General features: G+C 40.2%; 1 protein-coding gene across 38 annotated transcripts in view; it reads left to right on the top strand.

Annotated features, from left to right (window-relative positions):
- The window catches only part of PPP6R3 (protein phosphatase 6 regulatory subunit 3), a 62472-nt gene that overhangs the window by 35890 nt on the left and 6243 nt on the right, over nt 1-20339 (top strand). For 21 of the 38 annotated variants that reach the window (XM_083756292.1, XM_083756296.1, XM_083756262.1 and 18 more), the window contains 9 exons: nt 226-311; nt 2088-2174; nt 9830-9927; nt 13341-13395; nt 15586-15716; nt 16402-16520; nt 17417-17570; nt 18461-18564; nt 19322-19472. In XM_083756292.1, coding sequence (XP_083612418.1) covers nt 226-311; nt 2088-2174; nt 9830-9927; nt 13341-13395; nt 15586-15716; nt 16402-16520; nt 17417-17570; nt 18461-18564; nt 19322-19472 — 985 coding nt within the window. The remainder of the gene's footprint in view (nt 1-225; nt 312-2087; nt 2175-9829; nt 9928-13340; nt 13396-15585; nt 15717-16401; nt 16521-17416; nt 17571-18460; nt 18565-19321; nt 19473-20339) is intronic. The other 17 variants (XM_083756290.1, XM_083756279.1, XM_083756284.1 and 14 more) reach the window with 2 other exon arrangements.

The raw sequence follows: 20339 nt of genomic DNA on the forward strand, positions 1-20339 counted from the left end.
GTGAATCTTAACTCCAGGAAGAATCTCAGATTCTACTTTTAAGTCTCACATGTCTTCCTTCTGCATACAGCAAGGAACAAGGCAGAATTTCTAGCATGTGGGTTCTACCTTACCTTGGGGGATGAGTGTATATGTTTTTGTAATGCTTTTAGTATTTTAAAATAATAAAATAGAGTGAAAATTAATGTGCTTTATTATTAAACCTCTTTCTGCTTGACTTTCTAGAGCTTCCAGATGAAATCAGGGAGCGATGGGAGACTTTCTGCACAAGTTCTTTAGGAGAAACAAACAAAAGAAACACAGTGGATCTAGTAGGTTTCATAAGATGAAGTTTCTGGGGGATTTTCTATGGGAATTTTGGCCCTCATTTGTCAGGAATGCAGGACAACACCTTTCTAACTCATAGAACCATAGAACTATAGGATCATCTAGTCCAACCCCCTACAATGCAGGGATTTCAGCCAGATCATACATGACATATGCCCCCTCCCAAAAGCTTTTGCTTTAAAACCTCCAAGGAAGGCGAGGCACTTCACTTGTCACTTTTTGCAGGATGACGGGGAACCATTAATATACACTCGTGTCCAAGAGAGATTGCTATCCTGTCTTTGTTTTGAAAGTGTGTGCAGCTCTAATTTTCAAAGTATACTACATTTGTATCGTCTTAGAGAATTCCTTTGGCAAAAATAGAGCCCTACTTTTGGATTTTTGAACGGTACAGAGTTTCGTATAATTAAGACCCCAGTCAGATTGGTCTTTTAATAATTCATTTAATACATACACACACACACACACACACACACACACACACACACATTTTTGAACTATGTATAGATCAAGTCTACTGTGAGTCAGTGTATCTCACACACAATTACTTCCATGTAATACTAAATCATGACTTATGAATACAAGGATGAATCTTGGTTTTGTGCTCTCTGGTGTGGTCATGAGGAGGTCAGAAGTTTTTCTGTTTTTAGATGAGCCACAGTTAAGTATTGTGTTTGAACCCTAAACTGTGGTTTATTTTAACTGTAGGAAAATGAGCCATGTTCAAAAATTATTGCACGGGTGACCTTCACAGATGCCCCCCACAACATATCCTACACCACTGGGAGTAGCATTTCAGGGGGCTACATGGGGAAGGAAGAATGAACAGAATTTGCTTTCTTTTCCCCCAGCAAGTGTGTCCCGTCAGCAAAGTTCTACTAATAAGAACTCTGTATCCAACCCACAGTTTTTTGCAGTAGTGTTGATGAAGGCAGAGCTGAATCTTGCTACAGCAGACTTTCATTAGATACCTGATGCAGAACTATATTTAATTTCTTAGGTTTGTTGGCTGATTTGTTAATGAATGTGTAAATTGAAAATCAGCTTTATTGTGTCCTTGGTTTGAAGTACATATTAGTGCTGAATGATTTAAATTGATTTAGTTAACTGAAAGTAAATTGACTTAACAGTGCTTTCTAAGCAGGAGATATAAATAAGTAATATGGAATCAGTATAGAATTCTCATGCTACACTTCTGATGTGTGAAGCATTTAAAAAATATTCTATTGCATAGAAAACTTGTGACAAAATTCATAGGAAGAGAATTTAAAACAGATTTAATGCATCAACATAATACATAGTGGTGTTGACTGCAGACTGTTTCACTGGAATTTGCCTTTCCATGATGAAAATCTCCAATTAAGAATGTGTAAATTTAACAGATTTTGCAGCTGAAATTTGTTTAACTTGTATTTCTTTTTAACACCGTGCATTAAAATCATTTTTTAATTAAAATTGAGTTAGCTATGCAGTGTATTTTGACTATAGTTTCTTAAGTCTGATTTTTTAGGGCAAAGCAGACACTGGCAAAATTTGGATTTAAAAGTACAACACTTAATTGCTTTTATCCAGAGCCATACAACTACTGCTGCCTTACCAGGCAGCTCTGGGCTTTTATTTCCCAAGCATTAGTGCCCCCTGCCCCAGTATGTGACATTGTTGTTTTCTTGTAAGGAATTTAAAAACTTACAGACTTTATTATGGGCGCATTGTTTTAAACCCTTTTTCTGATGCTGATTCTTTAATTGTTCTGTCTCTAGGTTACTACTTGTCATATACACTCATCCAGTGACGATGAAATTGATTTTAAAGAAACTGGTTTCTCGCAGGATTCCTCTTTACAGCAAGTGAGTCAAACTCTGGACTGTTTGCAATTGTTTGCATTGATGCCTTAATTGAAAAGAACTTGGGTGAGACGATTGCCTCGGGAATTTGCAACTTTTAAAACTTAGATTTAGCATTTTTAAGATGAGGAAAAAAAATTTTTTTTTTTTCCAAAATTTTTATTAGGTTTTTTTAATAAAAGAGATACAAAATTAAAAAACAGCATTGTTTGTGTCTTTACAAAATTTCATAACATCTTTGGACTTCCTCACGTCATCCGCTCGCACTTACATTGTTCATAAAATTTTTCAAGCAAATTACCATCTTATTTGTAATCTTATAACCAATCATTACAATATAGTCTAATAATGCTCATCTAATTTAGTGATGGCCAATTGTTTATAATCAAGCATCCTTCTTAGCATTCCATCAAATTACAATAATTTTGTAAATAAATCTTAAATTTCTTCCAGTCTTCTTCAATCCTTTCTTCTCCCAGGTCTCGAATTCTGCCAGTCATTTCCGCCAGCTGCATATAGTCCATCAGCTGCATCTGCCATTCTTCCAGCGTGGGTAGATCTTGAGTTTTCCAGTTCTTTGCGATGAGTATCCTTGCTGCCGTTGTTGCATACATAAAGAAAGTTCTGTCCTTCTTTGACACCTTCTGGCCGACAATACCCAGAAGGAAGGCCTCTGGTTTCTTAGTGAAAGTATACTTAAATACCTTTTTCAGTTCATTATATATCATTTCCCAGAAGGCCTTCACTTTAGGGCAAGTCCACCAGAGGTGAAAGAACGTTCCTTCATTCTCTTTACATTTCCAACATTTATTGTCAGACGAGTGGTATATTTTGGCAAGCTTAACTGGGGTCATGTACCATCTGTATATCATTTTCATTATATTTTCTTTCAAAGCATTACATGCAGTAAAATTTAGCCCAGTGGTCCACAACCTTTCCCATTCCTCAAACATAATGTTATGCCCAATGTCCTGTGCCCACTTTATCATAGCCGATTTAACCATTTCGTCTTGTGTGTTCCATTTCAACAGCAAGTTATACATTCTTGAAAGTACCTTAGTCTTAGGTTCTAACAGTTCAGTTTCCAGCTTCGATTTCTCCACCTGGAACCCTAGCTTTTTGTCATTTTTAAAAACTTCTTTGATCTGGGCGTAATGTAACCAGTCTCGCACTTTATCCTTCATTTTTTCCATACTCTGCAATTTCCAGTTATTTCCATCTTTTTCTAATATTTCCCAATATTTTGGCCAATTGGCTTCCATATTGGGTCTTTTTCGGGCCTTAGCTTCCAGAGGTGAAAGCCACCTTGGGGTTTTATTTTCCAATAAGTCTTTATATTTTGTCCAGACATTAAACACTGCTTTTCTGACAATATGGTTCTTAAAGGCCTTATTGATCTTAACTTTGTCATACCATAAGTATGCATGCCAACCAAAATTATTATTAAACCCTTCCAGATCCAACACATCAGTGTCTTCGAGAAGTAGCCAGTCTTTTAGCCAGCAGAAAGCTGCGGCTTCGTAATACAACCTTAAGTCTGGCAGGGCAAAGCCCCCTCTTTCCTTTGCGTCAGTCAGTATCTTAAACTTAATTCTGGGCTTTTTGCCCTGCCAGACAAATTTAGAAATATCTCTCTGCCACTTCCGGAAGCATTCCGTCTTGTCTATAATCTGTAGTGTTTGAAACAAAAACAACATTTTTGGCAATACATTCATCTTAATAGCAGCAATTCGGCCTAACAAAGAAAGCTTCAATTTTGTCCAACTGTCCAAGTCTCTCTTAATTTCAGACCAGCATTTTTCATAATTTTCCTTAAATAGACTCAGATTTTTTGCTGTTATGTTCACCCCTAGGTACTTTACCTTTTTCACCAATGATAATTCTGTTTCTCTCTGAAACTGTTCTGATTCAATATCTGTCAAATTTTTCCCCAACACCTTAGTTTTCTGTTTGTTTAACTTAAATCCCGCCACCCGACCAAAATTGTCAATCAATTGTAAAACTCTTTTCGTACTAGATTCCGGCTCCTGCAGTGTCAAAACTAGGTCATCTGCAAAAGCTTTAAGTTTATATTGTTTCGCTCCGACCTGGATCCCTTGCACCAACCGGTCCCTTCTGATCAAGTTTAAGAGCACCTCCAGGACTGAGATAAATAACAAAGGGGAAATCGGGCAGCCTTGTCGTGTTCCTTTTTCAATTTTGAACTCTTCTGTTACCACATTATTAACAATCAATTTTGCTTTTTGTTCTGAATATATTGCGTCAATCCCATTTTCAAAACCCCTCCCCACTCCCATTTCTTTTAAATTTCCCTTCATAAATTTCCAAGAGATGTTGTCAAAGGCCTTCTCCGCGTCTATAAAAATTAGCACTGCTTTAGTGTTTATGTCAGTTTGCAAAAGTTCCAAGACATCAATAATGTTCCTTGTGTTAGCAAACATATGTCTGCCTGGGAGAAAGCCTGCTTGGTCTTTATGAATTACTTGACTTAAAACTCTTTTAAGTCTGTTTGCCAAAACATCAGCAAATATTTTGTAATCCACATTTAAAAGGGAGATGGGGCGGTAGTTCTTGAGCTGTGTCTTTTCAGTTTCTGATTTTGGTATCAATGTGATGAACGCTTCTTTCCACGATTCTGGCGCCTTCTTTCCCTCCATAATTTCATTGCTGACCTCCAGCAGTGGTTGGATCAAATAATCACTTAATGTCTTATAGTACTTGGAGGTCAAGCCGTCTGGCCCTGGAGATTTGCCCAATTTCAAGTTCTGAATGGCAAGTTCAATCTCTTGTCGTGTTATTTTGCTGTTCAGGAGTAATCTATTTTCTTGTGACAATTTTTCCAATCCGTTTTTCCTCAAAAATTGTTCAATCTCAACTTCATTCTGCGGCCCTTGAGTATATAATTTTTTAAAATATTTTTGAAAACACTTTCTAATCTCCACGGGGTTCTGTATACTTCTTCCTTCAATTTCCAAATTTGTTACTATGTTCAATTTTTGTCTTTTCTTCAACTGCCAGGCCAGCAGTTTCCCACATTTATTTGCCGATTCAAACGTTTTTTGTTTCATTGATTTAATCTTCCATTCTATTTCCTGGTTTATCAGTTTTGAATATTGTGCTTGATGAAGTTTAATTTCTCTCAAAATCGGCTGTGACTTCGGATTGGCTCTTAGCTTCTTCTCTAGTTCTTTAATTTTCTCCAGAATCTTGTCTTTCTTTTCATTTTGTGTCCTTTTCCTTATGGCATTCTGTTGTATCAAGAACCCTCTCATCACAGCTTTGCTTGCGTCCCAAATTGTTCTTTTTTCCACCACGGTGTTCAGGTTTATTTCAAAATAGTCCTTTATAACTTTTTGGGCCTTCTTAATGATCTCCTGATTTCTAAACAAATTGTCATTCATCTTCCATCTAAAGGAGCCGGTTGGTAATAATGTCATGTCCATTTTCAAGGCATTATGGTCGGAGCAGGTTTTTGGGCAGATTTCCACTTTCCTGACCTTAGGTGCCAGACCTCTAGTAATCCAAATTTGGTCGATTCTTGTCCAAGTCAGTTGAGCCTCAGAGAAAAATGTTCCTTCTTTTCCTAGGGGGTTCTTGATTCTCCATATGTCAATCCAGCCCATATTTTCTGTCATTTCAAAAAAGGTCTTTGGTAGTCTGCCATCTTTGGTAACTTTTTGACTTTGCGACTTATCCATGTTAGTTGATACAATCCCATTCATATCTCCCATCATTATGATGTTGTCATAGTCCAGATATTCCAGCATGCTTTCATGCAACTTCTTATAAAATTCCGATTTCCCATCATTTGGTGCATAGATTCCTAATATCAAAATTTTTTCTCCTTGATATTGTATTTCAATTGCCAAAATTCTGCCATGTTCATCTTTAAATAAAAATTTAGGTGAAAGGCTCTCTTTTGCATATATCACCACTCCTCTCTTCTTCACTATGTCTGAAGATATAAATTCTTGGCCAAGTCTCTTATTTATCAGCACTTTTCTGTGGAGCCTAGTCACGTGGGTTTCTTGCAGGCAAATAATGTCCAATTGTTCCTTTTTTAATATGTGAAAAATTTTCCTCCTTTTCTCCGGAATGTTGCAGCCATTTATATTCCAACTCAGAAGTTGCAGAGACATCCTGGATAGATCTGGTTATTTTTCTGGGGGTGGTACCTTTTTCGCTGAATCTTCAGAATCCAAGGGTGCAGGTACCTCTGGTGTTTCGAGCTCTGATGGTAATCCAAGTTTTTTATGAAGGTCCTCTCCGTATTGGTTCAGAAATTTGTCTCTGTCTTCCAATGTTCTAATTTTGATCTTCCTCCCTCTGAAAGTAAAAGATAGTCCTTGTGGAAAATCCCACCTAAAGATGATGGCGTTGCTCCTCAAAAGTCTTGCTAATTCCAAATATTCGGATCTCAAATCCAAAAGCTGTTTGGGAACGTCCTTGTATAACTCAATCCTCTTATCTAAAATGTCCAGTGACTTTCCGTAGTGTAGGCCCAAAATCTTGTCCCTCTCCTCCTTTGATCTCAGTGATATCAAACAGTCTCTGGGCTTGTCTTTTTTTGTCAGTCTTCCAAGTCTGAAAGCTGATGTAATCTTAAAGTCCGTCTCTTCTAGGTTCCAGTGCTTGGAAAATATTTTGGTCAAAAACTCAGCCAGATTGTCCTCTTCCACTTCGGGTATCGATCTAATCCTTAAGTTGGTCTCCCTACTTCTCAGTTCAATCATCGAGAGATAGGTCTGATGTTCACCAACTTGTTTATTGAGTGGCCTCACCTCTTTTTCTAACTTTCCCAGCCTTTGGCTGGTGTCTTCAACCAATTTTCTGTTCTCCCCTGTAGCTCCCTTCAATTCTGCAATTGTTTCCACGTTCTGTGCCACTTGTCCAGCTAATTTATTTAAACATTCGGTGTTTTGGTCTATTTTAAAAGTTTGCTCATCAGCTTTTTTATCCAAGGATTCCACTTTCTTATCCAAAGATTCCAATTTTTCATATATTTTTTCTAAAATGGAGGCAGCTGTTCCTGAGGCCATATCTTCCAATTGTAGTTCCTCTGTTTCTCCTTCCCCTGCACGTGGCAGAGAAGCTGCTGCTTCCTCAGAGAGCACAGTGGGTACCGAAGATCTGCGTTGCTGCAAGGCTGAGGCTAAAGTTGTTTGTCTAGTTCGCGGTCTTTGTTCTTTTTCCTTTTCTTTTGGCTCCTTTTTCTTTGCGCCACTCATTCCAAATTTATCTAAGGCTCAAGGTCAAGCTGAGTTGTTCCCATGAGAAAAAGACAGCCCAGATGGTAACATTCAATCAGGAGACCGGGAAACAGAAAGTATGAGGATGTCACTGCTGTAAAGTCCAAAACCTCTAGGGGGAGCTTAAAATGTCTTTCAGAAGGGAATCAATAAATACAGTTCACAGAGAAAACAAAACCCATGTCCAAAAGCCTTCAAATGCTAAATCTTCAGCAGAGTTGGTTTTACAAAAACACAATGTTTCAAGCCGTGCTTGCTGGTACCTCATAAGATGTCAAAGTAGCAAAGTCCAAGCCCCTCAGATTTTTTCCAAATTTTGTTTCAAAGTATTTATGTCTGCAGGCTGACTGCTACTGTTGCCAGGCAGTTCCAGCACCTGGGTTTCCTTTTTTAAAATGTAGATTCCTCAGAGAAAGATCCTACAGTCCAAATCTTAGCATAAATCCAATGCTTAAAATCCTTTTCTGCATTAAAGTGATGCACTGAATGCTCAAATCCAAATTGTAAAAGAGTTCATTCACTGCCTCCACTCCTCCTGCTCTTTGCTTTGAAGTTTAGTGTGAGCGGAAGACGGACTTCCTTTTTTTACGTCCTCCGCTTTCAGCCAAATTCAGAAGCTTTGATCTTTAAGCTTAATTAAAAGTCCTTATTACTCACGGGTTGCTGCTTTCCAAGGTGCCAATTCCAGGAAGAAAGGTCAGCGCTCACCGGCAACGGCTTTGCGGCTTCACTCCGCCGATTGCGGAACGACCCTCAGCGCCGCAGCCTCCTCCACGATCCAGAGCCCCTTACGGGGTTCCTTCTGCGTCTTGGGGGCTGCTTCTGGCGCCCGCCGGGTCCCAAGACCGCAGGCTTCTGCCGCCTGCGGTTTTCCGATGTGGGTCTCCGCTTCGCCGTAGCGGACGACCCGTTTTCGCGCGGAGCTCCCTTCCCCGTTAGGAAAGGGCAGCCATTACCCTTCGCGCCGCCTCCGGAAGTCCCAAGATGAGGAAAAAATTGAAGGCATATCCTGAAAGCTGTGGAATTTGGGGGGAGGGGTATGTATGGTCACAACTTCCAGGATGTAAGTAATTTTGGTCTGTATCATTAATTTGATTAGAATTTCAATTCTCTAACAACTCTTGTCAGTTGCAACTTTCTGAGGAGACATAAGGAGAGTTCAGAACACATGTTTTTAATACTGCAAACCATGTTTGGCTGATTGGAACATTGTGTGAACTGCCTGTAAGAGTTGAGGCAGTTAATTCCTTTAGGTGTTTCAGTCGGCAAACTTAAAAGTGTAGTTACCTGCTTTCACAAATGTGTAGCACCCTCAAGCTGGAAATACTTGTGTTATTTCTCTTAACGGTCTTAGTGAACTGAATATATTCTGTAGTCTATTATCACCTGATTGTGAGTTAACTGTTCTTTTATGCTCATAACTGTGGAACTAAAAGAGGGTTATAATCTTATCTGGGAGGGGAAGCAGACCACATGTTCCCACAGTCTTGTGTACCCCTGATCCTGCAGAAATGGTTGTTGTACCACCAAAGGCATATATGACTAGTGCTTTAGAGGCTATTTTTTCTAGCACAGTTCTCTTTCCGACAAAATCACCCAGTTTCTGGCTGTGTACTCAAAGAAGGCACTTGAAAAATATGCTTTACTGTCTGTAAAAATGTAGCCTTAGTTTAACTGCAATTCTAGAATTAGCCTCTTTCTCCCCCTGTCTCCTGGTACGCACTTTGGGGATTTCTCCATCCATGGGCATAAAAGCTGTCTTCATCTGTGCCATGGTAGTTCATCAAATCTGAGTCTAGCTTATTCTAGCCAGTTAGTGACGACAGCTTGAAAAGTTACTCTGGATCATGCTTACTTAAAAGAGCTCCAGACTGTTGCAATAGCTTTTCTTTTTTCTGTGGCTTATGCAGAAAATTATGATGCTATCTTAAATATTTGTTGAATGCCTTGTTTGGTGGCATCACGAGGCACCTAATTCATTTACCAGAACCATGTTAGTGGATGCAACCTTCTTAGTAAGGAAATTGCTTTGTAGATACTGCCTCCAAAATATATGTAACTTTTGCTGGATCCAAAAAAGACTTCCCTGTATAATTTTATGGAGGTGTCACACTGTTTCTCTTCAAGCTACTTCTGTAAGAGTATCCACACTCTTGTTGCCTTTTTACCTATAGTTTTTAAAAGAGTAACTTCAGGCCAAAGTTAATTATTACTTTATGAAAAAGTAACCGAATCATTACAGAAGAGCAACTGTTACCAAGTACTTGCCCTAAGGCCCTCAAGTTTCAACATTCAATAGTTCATAGATATATAATTTAGGAGAAAGTGTTTCTGGAGCAAAATGGGCAAGTAGTATTTAGACTATTATTAGAATCATTATATCACTGTCATTGGTCCTGGGGTTGCCAGGCCTTTTCTGATTATCAGATGCAACAAATGACGTCCAATTTTATTGACCAGTTTGGCTTCAACGATGAGAAGTTTGCTGACCAAGATGATATCGGCAAGTGAGTATTTTAAAATTTAATGTCTGCCTTTCTGTTTTCCATTTGTTTGTGTTGCAATGGTTAGTGGCTGTCTCTCTAGTTATAATCTGTGTATAGTCAGCTTGTTCATTTTCCAGTTACACATTTTGTGCACTCATAAGAGGAATTTTTCCTTTAAATTATGCCTCATGTCTAATGCCTCTATCCCTAGCATTTATGAAGCAAACTCTTCTTATGACTGTCACTCAAATAATAGACCAAATGCTCACAATGTTGATTTCTCTCTCTGAAGCCTCTTTATCCCAATCCAGAGTACTATGTTCTGAATGCACTGTGTACCAGGTTTCTGATTAAGTTTTCTTTTCATAGAAGATTGGCATAACCAACACAACTTCTGTGTGGTTCTGTATGGTGCTAACCCATATGGTGTAATTTTTGCATAAGTGAAGGTTGTGAACATAGACCTGATTAATTTAGCTTATCCTTTGAGTCCAATAATATTACTAGATTTGATTGGTACTGTCAGTTCATTATATTTTAAATGTGTGCCCTTGGAGGTTTGGAACAGGTAAGAACTTACCCAGTTTTAAAATGTGAGTTAATTTATGTACTGTAGCTGGATCTCTTCCCTATGAGTGGCTGCAAGCATATGCACCAATTGTTTTGTTTTCATATCTGTTTATGGAAACAGTGAATCCCCCCTCCCCCATTACTTCCCAAATAGTAAAGGAAAATGGTTAGTTCCCTGTTTCGTGTGGGAGTGTCCACTGTGGGTTCTATCAGTCCCATTTGCCAAAGGCAGAGATGAGTGGAATAGAAAAATTGTACCAGAGCATCCACCATGTTGGATCACTGGGGAAAGCGAACTCAAAAGAAAGAAGGACAATCTGTCTAAAGGGGGACAAGAAAACTCAGTGCAATTTGCTCATCTGAAATGGGTGCATTGCTTTCAGTCAGCCACCAGATGGCAGAGCAGCATAATTCAAGTGAGAATAATTTTTAACATCTGGTGATGCAATCTGTACAAAGCCAGAGCTCCATAGATCAGGTAAAGGCTGCTCAAAGGCCTGCTTTAGATCCTACTAAATGCATCTTCATTTTTCAATAAGAATTTGTTGAGAAGTTTAGAATCCCTATTTTCTGATTCTCATAGAATGTTCCTAATAATAACATTAATAATCCAAGCACCAGAATTCATAGCAGATGCCACCATGGGCTCAGTATATCACTCTACAAAGACCAGAGTAGCTAATGGTGGTGATCAGACCCTTTCTGTGGCTAAAATAGTGGAGCATGTACAGTAATTCTTTCATCTTACACACATTTGACTTGCATGTTTTCAGATATATGCAGTTGGCTGAAATTGTACAAGTCAATTCCCAAGCAAGGCAGAGAGCTTAAACGCTCTTTTCATGCCAGGTCTTCTTGGCGAAAGGTGCGTTCAAGCTCTCCACCTTGCTTGCTCAGCATGCCAGTTCTGGAAGGCCATGGGATGTTCTCTCGAGATTTCAAATGAACATCGCTGGCCTTCTAGAGCCGGTGCATCGAATGGGCCTTGCCCAGCAAGCAAATCAGAGAGCTAGCTTAAAAGCTCTTTTTGTGCTGGGTAACCCAAGCAGACTTTGGATGAAAATAACTTTTATGCTCTTGACCTTGCTGGCTAGGGGAAGCCCACTCGGTGCCCCAGCTTTGGGAGTATGTGGGTGCTCTTTATCTCTCCTTTCACCCGCTAGCTTCAGGGCAGCTTCAAGAGTTTAGCTATATGCAGTTTTCATGTATACATGTAAACCTTGGTACTTGAACCCCTACGAAATAGGAGGGATTGCTGGTACATTCTCTCCAGTAGTAACCATTTGTCATAGGAAACTGCCTTTAACCAAGTCAGTCAATTGGTCTGTCTAGTTCAGTGTTTGGACTTACAATGGCTGTATGTTGGTATGGTAGATCAGTCTATACAGCCATTAGCATGAGAAGCCAAACACCTGTCCACTCCACTTGGCATCTGGCACCTCTACTGCTCTATCCACCAAGGTTCCTACCCCCCAAGATCTGTTGTGGTCTTTAACAAACAGTAGACAGCCACCTAACTCACCCAACCAATCCAGTATCATACAGGGCTCTTCCACAACCCACAGTGGATGTCTCTCATGCCAAGCAAGAGAATGGAACATTGATTACTTACTGTGAAGCTTCATTCTTGTTTGGCATGTGAAGCAATCCACTTCCTCGCCTGTACATACTCTGTCATGCATGCACACAACTGAACTAGATTACTACTCTTCTGAATTTATATGGGGTCAGGATTACAAAATGATTTTGCTACAAGTTATCCATGGAATGCAACTGAGGAGAAGACAGCGGGGGGGGGGGGGGTCATAAAGAAAAAAATATGGTCACATGTCTTTGCCTAGAGTAAATGGGAGAGATGCAGTCCACAGTGAATGCCTTTGCATGCCAAACATATAGTAAGTTATCGCTGTGCTGCTTAAATAAGTATCTGGAACTGACAAATTAAAGTGCTTTAATTTAAGGTGGGCACCCTTAAATCTATTAATCATTTAATCTGTTCCTTGATTAGAATATTTGATTTGACGGCAGTTTTAGCATGCTTATCTATAAATTTAGGTACCGTATTTTTCGCACCATAGGGCGCACCGGACCATAGGGCGCACCCAGTTTTTTTGGGGGGAAATAAAGGGGGGGGAATTATTTCCCCCCCAGGCGTGGGGCTGGGGCAGGGGAAGCTCGAGCTTCCCCCGACCCCAGCCCCCAAACAGGCAGCTCTCTGCAAGCCGGGGGAGCGCTCCCGCTGCTTGCGGAGAGGTCCGCGAAGCCTGGGCGCGCTGAGCTCAGCGCGCGCAGGCTTCAACATGCAGGCAAGTCTCCGCAAGCCGGGGGAGCACTCCCGCTGCTTGCGGAGAGGTCCGCGAAGCCTGGGCGCGCTGAGCTCAGCGCGCGCAGGCTTCAGCATGCAGGCAACTCTCCGCAAGCAGCGGGAGCCCAGCGCTGGGCTCCCGCTGCTTGCGGAGAGGTGTGCGAAGCCTGGAGAGCGTGAGGGGTCGGTGCGCACCGACCCCTCTCACTCTCCAGGCTTCAGCGAAAGCCTGCATTCGCACCATAGGACGCACACACATTCCCCTTCATTTTTGGAGGGGAAAAAGTGCGTCCTATGGTGCGAAAAATACGGTAACTAATAGTGAGGATTGTTTTCCACAATACTATTTTTGTTTCTTTCTTCAGCTCTGTGGGCCTGTGACAGAGGTTTGGCTCCTTTTTTGGATGTAACGAGTCAAAATCCTCACAAGTTTAGTAGTAGAAAAGAATGTATCAGTTTCATGAGATTATAAAATGATGTGAACTGAAATAATTCAGGGGTCTGTGTGGAATGCCATTTATTCTCTGTTTTAGTGTATAAATTTGTGCTTTGTTCACAGTGTTTCTTTTGATCGCGTATCAGACATCAATTTTACCCTCAATACAAATGAAAGTGTAAGTATATTCTTGCAGCTATTGTAAAATTCAAAATGGATGCTATTTGTTCACATTCTCTCTATGTGTGAGTGGAGAGGCCCTGCCCTTTTTGGTGGCATTGTTTGTAAAGAGGAACATTTTAAGAGAATTTTTTGGTGGCATTCTGTCTTAACACTGCAGTGATTCAAGCATCTTTATCAGGAAACATATTGATGGGTAGGGGTCCATAATTTTGGTCACCATGATGAGTGTTCTGCCACCCAATCTTGGAGCTGAAGGAGACAGTTGGGCTTGGCCCTGCTCTTGTGTTGCACTTTCAACATGCTCAGAGGAAGCCCAGCATAACTATAGAGATATTCTGCACCCCCTCCCCAACTGCAAGATGAGGTAGAAACCTGGAGCTGCTTTTGGTGTGGTGCATCCAAGATTCTTGCAGCACCTTGGAAGCAGAGTCACAGTGCAGTTCTAGGAATTAGTCCCCCACTATCTGCTCCCCAGCTTCACATTTGGTGCTGGCAAGACCATGGGGTTGTCTCTGATCTCAGTAGGCATATAAAAGGCGTCAAGTTGGGGACAGAACCTTGTACTTTGGGGGGGGGGGGGAGAGGCAGAATCCTAGCAGTCACATGTTCATTGACTAGTCAGTTCGTTGGCCAGCCAGAATTTATCAACCCTGTTTATAAGCTTTCAAGAAGAACGGAGTTGTGTCCCTCAGCCTCACAAGAGACTAGAAATGGTTTTAACGGGTGCAGATTTAGGGGAATGTTGGTGAAGCAGCATCCAAAGTACATCAGCTGTTAAGTGATGGAATGCATGGCCAGAGTGGGGCCGGTTAACTCATGGAAAGTCCTTTGGTATTCTCAGGATGGCTCTGTGTAGGTTTCTTTGACAGATGCTGTAAAACTATTGGAGACCTAATCTTGGGACAGAATTGGTCATGGCCCTTTTTAGTTTTATAAATTAACATTAAGAGCGCTTCTTTCTGGTATATGGTCACTTCCCATTTGTTCTATTGTTTTCAGATACAGTGAATGCCCAGCCAGAGTAATAAAGGTAGCTAATGTGCTATGGCAGAGACAGTGAACTGGCAGCCCATAGGCTGGGTCTTTTTTGTGGCTCTGCTATGAACTCTCCTAGTCAGATCAGGAGTGTCAGCTGTTTTAAGTTCTTTGAGGCTTCCCTTGTGTTCCAGAGGAAAACCTGCCCCATCTACTAATTGCAGTGAGGACTAGAGAAAATACATAGGCTGCTTCTCCCTTGCAAGTACTCGTCCCAGGAAATGAGATCAACCCAGAGTCCTCTGGGAGGGATCTTGCATTCCCAGAGGATGAGGGCACCTGTTGAAGTGAAATCATTATGCAAGTCTTCCACGCTGTTTTCATTCAGCTTGGCACCAATCCTTGATACCAATGCGAAAATTGGGGGGGGGGGGGGGACTCATTGAGTGAGACAGTGGTTGCCCATTTCTTTGGAAGGAGAGGTCATAGGAAGTCTCCAGCATGGCATAATCAACCAGTTTAAAGTGGTCAACTACCTGTGAGCTGGCGATATTATGTTCTGAGAATTTTAATGCTAAATTTAAGGAACAACAGCAGAGTATTCTGACGCTATCTGAACTTTGCTTTAAACATGGAACAAAATACTTTCTACCGGACGCCTATCTGTTCTTTACAGTTTGGGATATGAATATTAATTGTGTTGGGTAACACTTCAGAGTTGTTGCTTTTGTTTTTTTAAACATAACATACATCATGACTTTGGGACGCAGGTGGCACTGTGGGTAAAAGCCTCAGTGCCTAGGACTTGCCGATCGAAAGGTCGGCGGTTCGAATCCCCACGGCGGGGTGCGCTCCCGTTGCTCGGTCCCAGCGCCTGCCAACCTAGCAGTTCGAAAGCACCCCCGGGTGCAAGTAGATAAATAGGGACCGCTTACTGGCGGGAAGGTAAACGGCGTTTCCGTGTGCTGCACTGGCTCGCCAGATGCAGCTTTGTCACGCTGGCCACGTGACCCGGAAGTGTCTCCGGACAGCGCTGGCCCCCGGCCTCTTAAGTGAGATGGGCGCACAACCCTAGAGTCGGACACGACTGGCGCGTTCGGGCAGGGGTACCTTTACCTTTACATCATGACTAGCCACCTAAATGTGATATTCAGTGTTCATGAGTGGTGAATTTAGTCTTTGTAATTTATTTGCTTTTTATGATATTTAGGGCAATATTGCTTTGTTTGAGGCGTGCTGTAAGGAGAGAATACAGCAGTTTGATGATGGTGGTTCCGATGAAGAAGATATCTGGGAAGAGAAGCATATTGCTTTTGCACCAGAATCTCAGAGAAGATCCAGGTAACTTTAAGATGGCAGGGAATATGTTTTGCCTCTAATTAAATCTAATCTAAAAACTAATATATTTACCTATTTCAGTACTGATAAGCTTGTGCCAGGTGCTTTTAGGAAGAGTAATGGAAAGATGAATATATTACATTCTAGCAGTAATCGGGATCATATTCTTATCCTTATGCTACTGTTGTCTTCATAAGATTGCACGTCTTCAGCTGGTTAAGTCAGGCTTGCGTCCTGATCCAAAGTGGGTCACAACAGGAGCACTACCACCATGAAAATATATGGTAAAAAATTAATAGGGTCTTGAATTCATGTTTGGGTTAAAAGTGGATTCTGAGTCTGAGAAGGTCAAGGATACCTGAATTAGATGATGCAAGTGACCTAATTCACATGTCACAGTAAACCTTAATGTTTTGCCGGAATTCAAAGATTGATCCAGCTTCATTTCTCCCCTCTAGCCAGGAAGAGCCATGATCCCTGGCTTAGTATTATATCCCAACTAGAGATTGTTTTGTTTGGTGGGAATTTTGTCATTAACAGTGGGAAAGTTTAGATTCTGTGGTTGTCTTTTGTGTCATCAAGGCAAAAAATGGCCAACCCCCCCCCCCCAACCAAAACCCCCCTTGGGTGGTAGAAATAATATTTCTGTATGTGTATGTTCTTTTTGTTTTTGTTTTTTTAAAAAAAGCTCAGGCAGTACAGACAGTGAGGAGAGTACAGATTCTGAAGAAGAGGATGGAACAAAGCAGGACTTGTTCGAGTCAAGCACCAATACAGAAGACAAGATGGAAGTAGATTTGAATGAAGGTAGGTAGTTTTTATGCGATTGCTTCTTGCTCACTTTAAGATACTGGAAGTGGAAATCTCAGACAAGCATAATTCTATTAAGGAAGGTCACTTCCAGACTGCCATTATTTTCAAGTGAGATTCCTTCGCATACCAGTAAACTCTGCTTGCGCAATTAAAGTTTATGGGAGCCTGCTTCCCCAAAACATCAAACTTTTTGAAGTAAGTAAAGTGATGGGGTAATGCAATGGAAAGTGTGGGAATAACACATTCTTTGATGCAATGTCATCTTAACCTTCCCCCCAACAAACAAATCAGAGTGAATGCTCATTAAACAGCCAACATTGTCTAATTTCCCTGCAAGACAAATCAGGATGAATGATCAAAAAACAGGTTGTCCAGAAATACTCAAAAGTGAAACAGAACTCACTGGTTAGAACTTCCCATCTTTGTTTTGGGATAAATTGACCACATAAGCAATAGTATATCAAACACATGGTGGCAATTAAAATGCCAGTGTTGAGCACAGATGTGTGACTAAAGCTTTGGGGTTGAAACAAGGCAAGTCTGAATCAAAGCCTCAAATATTTGTTGAACCAGTTAAACCTTAGGATCATTCTGCCTTGAGCTAAAGGAAACATTCAGACAAACCTTTGGAATAGGAAACATATTTTGGAGGACTGAGGGTTACTAGGATTGGAGAAATCTAAAATCCAGAGGGTTTTGGAGTGGAATATTCTAATATTGTACTTTTGAAATCATATATGTTCCTTAATGAGGTGTGCATTGTTTTAAGTTGCCCAAGGAATTCCCAAATCTGTTTTAATCTAATATTTTAAGTCCTAGCCCTATGGCAGTTTTTTTGCTTTCTTAGTTTTTTGCTTTTTTAAAAATGATAAATGTATCAATCTTTCCAGCACCTAACTGGTCAGCTAACTTTGATGTTCCTATGGAAACAACACATGGTACGAATCTGGATTCTGTTGGGTCTGACGTTTGGAGCACAGAAGAGCCGATGCCAGCAAAAGAAACTGGCTGGGCCTCCTTTTCAGAGTTCACATCTTCACTAAGGTAGGAAAGTACTGTGTTGCTTCATGTCTTGTGAATCAAATGGAATTTAATTTTGAGTGAAAGCGCTGATACTCTTTTCATGAGCTAAGCTGAAAATTGAGGGAGTTCTGAGTCTGTGAGTGCAGGGATTTGGTTTTAAGCAGACCTTGAATTGAAAAGAGTCATTCCCAGAGAGGCTTTTTAAAGCTGCAGGTTAATTTTATTACAGGAAGTCAAACTGTTTATATGTATCTCTGAATTGATAAGAGAGCTGTAGGGAGAACTGTGGGGTGGGCAGGGGGAGACATAAGTGCAGGAATGTTGTCTCCTCACTTGGTTCTACTTGTTCTGTTCTAACATTTGAGAATGGCTATAGAGTACTCAAGTCAGCAGCCCCAAAGCAAATATATGGGGAGTGAAAACATTTTCTTTTGTCAACTGCTCACCAAAAAGACACAAATTACTTTATTTTTGGTCGCAACACAACCTGCAGTATCTTCTCCTCTGTAACATAGTGCTTTTTCAGCTCTCCAGCTATTTCTATGTTTCTGTGATTGCAATATATAGAAGTCAAATAATTTAGGTTCTCTGCTCACGTTGCAGTCTTTTCCCTTCATATCCTAATTACAACAGGGAGAGTTGAAATTATAAATGATTCTTCAGCTTTCAAATAGACATAAATTCCCATAAACTCGTATACATTGATATGTGTTCCATTTCCTTTTATTCCCTTTTGATTGCAAATGAATGTTTTCTAGAACTCTCAAATTGTCAGCACAAAATGTTGAGGCATCTACTCACATGATGCAGAATGGGCAGACTGCTTAACCAATCTAAAATATAGTTCCAACATACTTACTTTGATAAACACTAAAAATGGAATTCATCAAAGCTTTCGTTTTCTTTCAAAGTCCAAAAGATTCCTTAAGAAGTAATTCACCCGTAGAGATGGAAACCAGCACAGAGCCCATGGATCCTCTGAGTGCAAATGTAGCACTTGCAACGCAACCAGAAGGTAAAAGCACTTAAATAATGCAGACACACATATGGCTGTATATGCATTTGATACTCCATTGTTTATCATTACTTGCACAAATCACAGTGAGCCTCTGGTTCATGTGTTTGCTCCTCCTGTGTGGCTGGAAGAATTTTGGGAGCTTTTAGTTGTAATTAACTGCTGTTTGCCATATGCCTAGTTTAAACAAGCCAGGTTTGAAACAGACCATGGTTAGTGTTAATCAGTTTATAATGCTAGCCAACAGGACAAATGGCAAATAACTGGAAGTAAAAAATATATTATTATTTTTTACATCATCATCCCAGCTACATGTGTGGAGGGAAAAGGCTCTGTGGCTTATGCACATCAGAATAAACTATGGTTTTTCATGATGTACAAACACATCAATTGTGCAAATAGGATAAGCATGTCTTGCTTTCTAAAATAATGGAAATTGAAACCATGCCACTTAATTTCTTCCAAATTACATGACTGATGGATATATAAGAGGTATTAAAACCCTCTGATGTGGCTTCAGATGTGATTAGCTAGCTATTGTAAGTGCTCCAAATTGCCAAATAGACTAGAAAATGGAGGTGGGGTTGTTAATATAGAAAATTAAACACTCTATTATCTACCGTTTATTATCTAAACAATCGTGTTTCTATTTTGTGATAATGTACAACTGTAAAAATGGCAAAAAATACATTGTTCCAGAATAAAAATCGGTATTAGCTCCTGAAGCCTTTTCAGCTGTTCAAATTTGTATTTACAGCTGCAGGAAGCATTGCAATGGAGGCTGGTTCTGATGGAGAAGATGATGTAGAAAATGCAGACAAGGTGACTGAAACAGTAATGAATGGCAGTATGAAGGAGACCCTTAGCCTTACTGTAGATGCTAAAACTGAAACTGCTGTCTTCAAAAGGTAAGAGAACACTATGGCTTGATTCAGAGCATGGGTTTTGATCATTTTAATTTTTTTAATGTTGGCCTGGCATGCCATCTTTGATTTTAAAAGCATTTAAAAACAAATCCATGGCAAAACAGAGAACTTCCTACAACAAAATTAAAGATTTTAAGTGTGATTTGATTGTAGCCAACAGGTGTAATGTTTAGCATATACCTTTGTTTTGTGGATTTCAGTGACCAGATTTTTTTGGGGGGGAGGTTTTTTTTAAAGAAATTTTAATCTGCTGACATATGAGCTGCTGGATCCTGCATCTTCTGTCTCTTAAATTTGTCTGTTGCCTTTTTATTTATTATTTCCCCCCTAATGTTCTAATTGTGCTGTAAGACACACCAGGCATTTTAAAAGAAAGACAGGGCATACATTTACTAAATAAAATATTTGGTCTCCTTAACTGAAAGCAGTTGGCATAGTATGCAGCTTATCACTAGCAAAGCCTGGTCACAGAATCCAGTTCCATATCTGAATTATTTGTTGCTTTAGAAAAAGGATACCACCACCATTTTAAAGTTTTGTGCAAATGTTATGCATCTTAGTGGAACATAAGAGAGTGACGAGGCTGACACTATAACACTTCCCAAAAATGGTTGTTCTTAAAATGGAAACCCGCCACACGCAGTTGACTAGTCTCTCAAGTTATCCTTGCTAGTTTGTCTTCTGGCCAGAACAGTTTTCTGCTCTAGCATATTCTATCAAAATAAGCTGCTCATATTGGCAATTGCACTTTTAGTAGGTTTTCACTGGCAAAATCCTTTCATCCTGTTACACAGCCACTTTATTTTCCTTTATTGTTGGAGAAGGATGTCCAGATGCTAGAGCTTTCTC

Source organism: Podarcis gaigeae (genome assembly GCF_964106915.1).
Source record: "Podarcis gaigeae genome assembly, chromosome: 1".
Taxonomy (NCBI): domain Eukaryota; kingdom Metazoa; phylum Chordata; class Lepidosauria; order Squamata; family Lacertidae; genus Podarcis; species Podarcis gaigeae.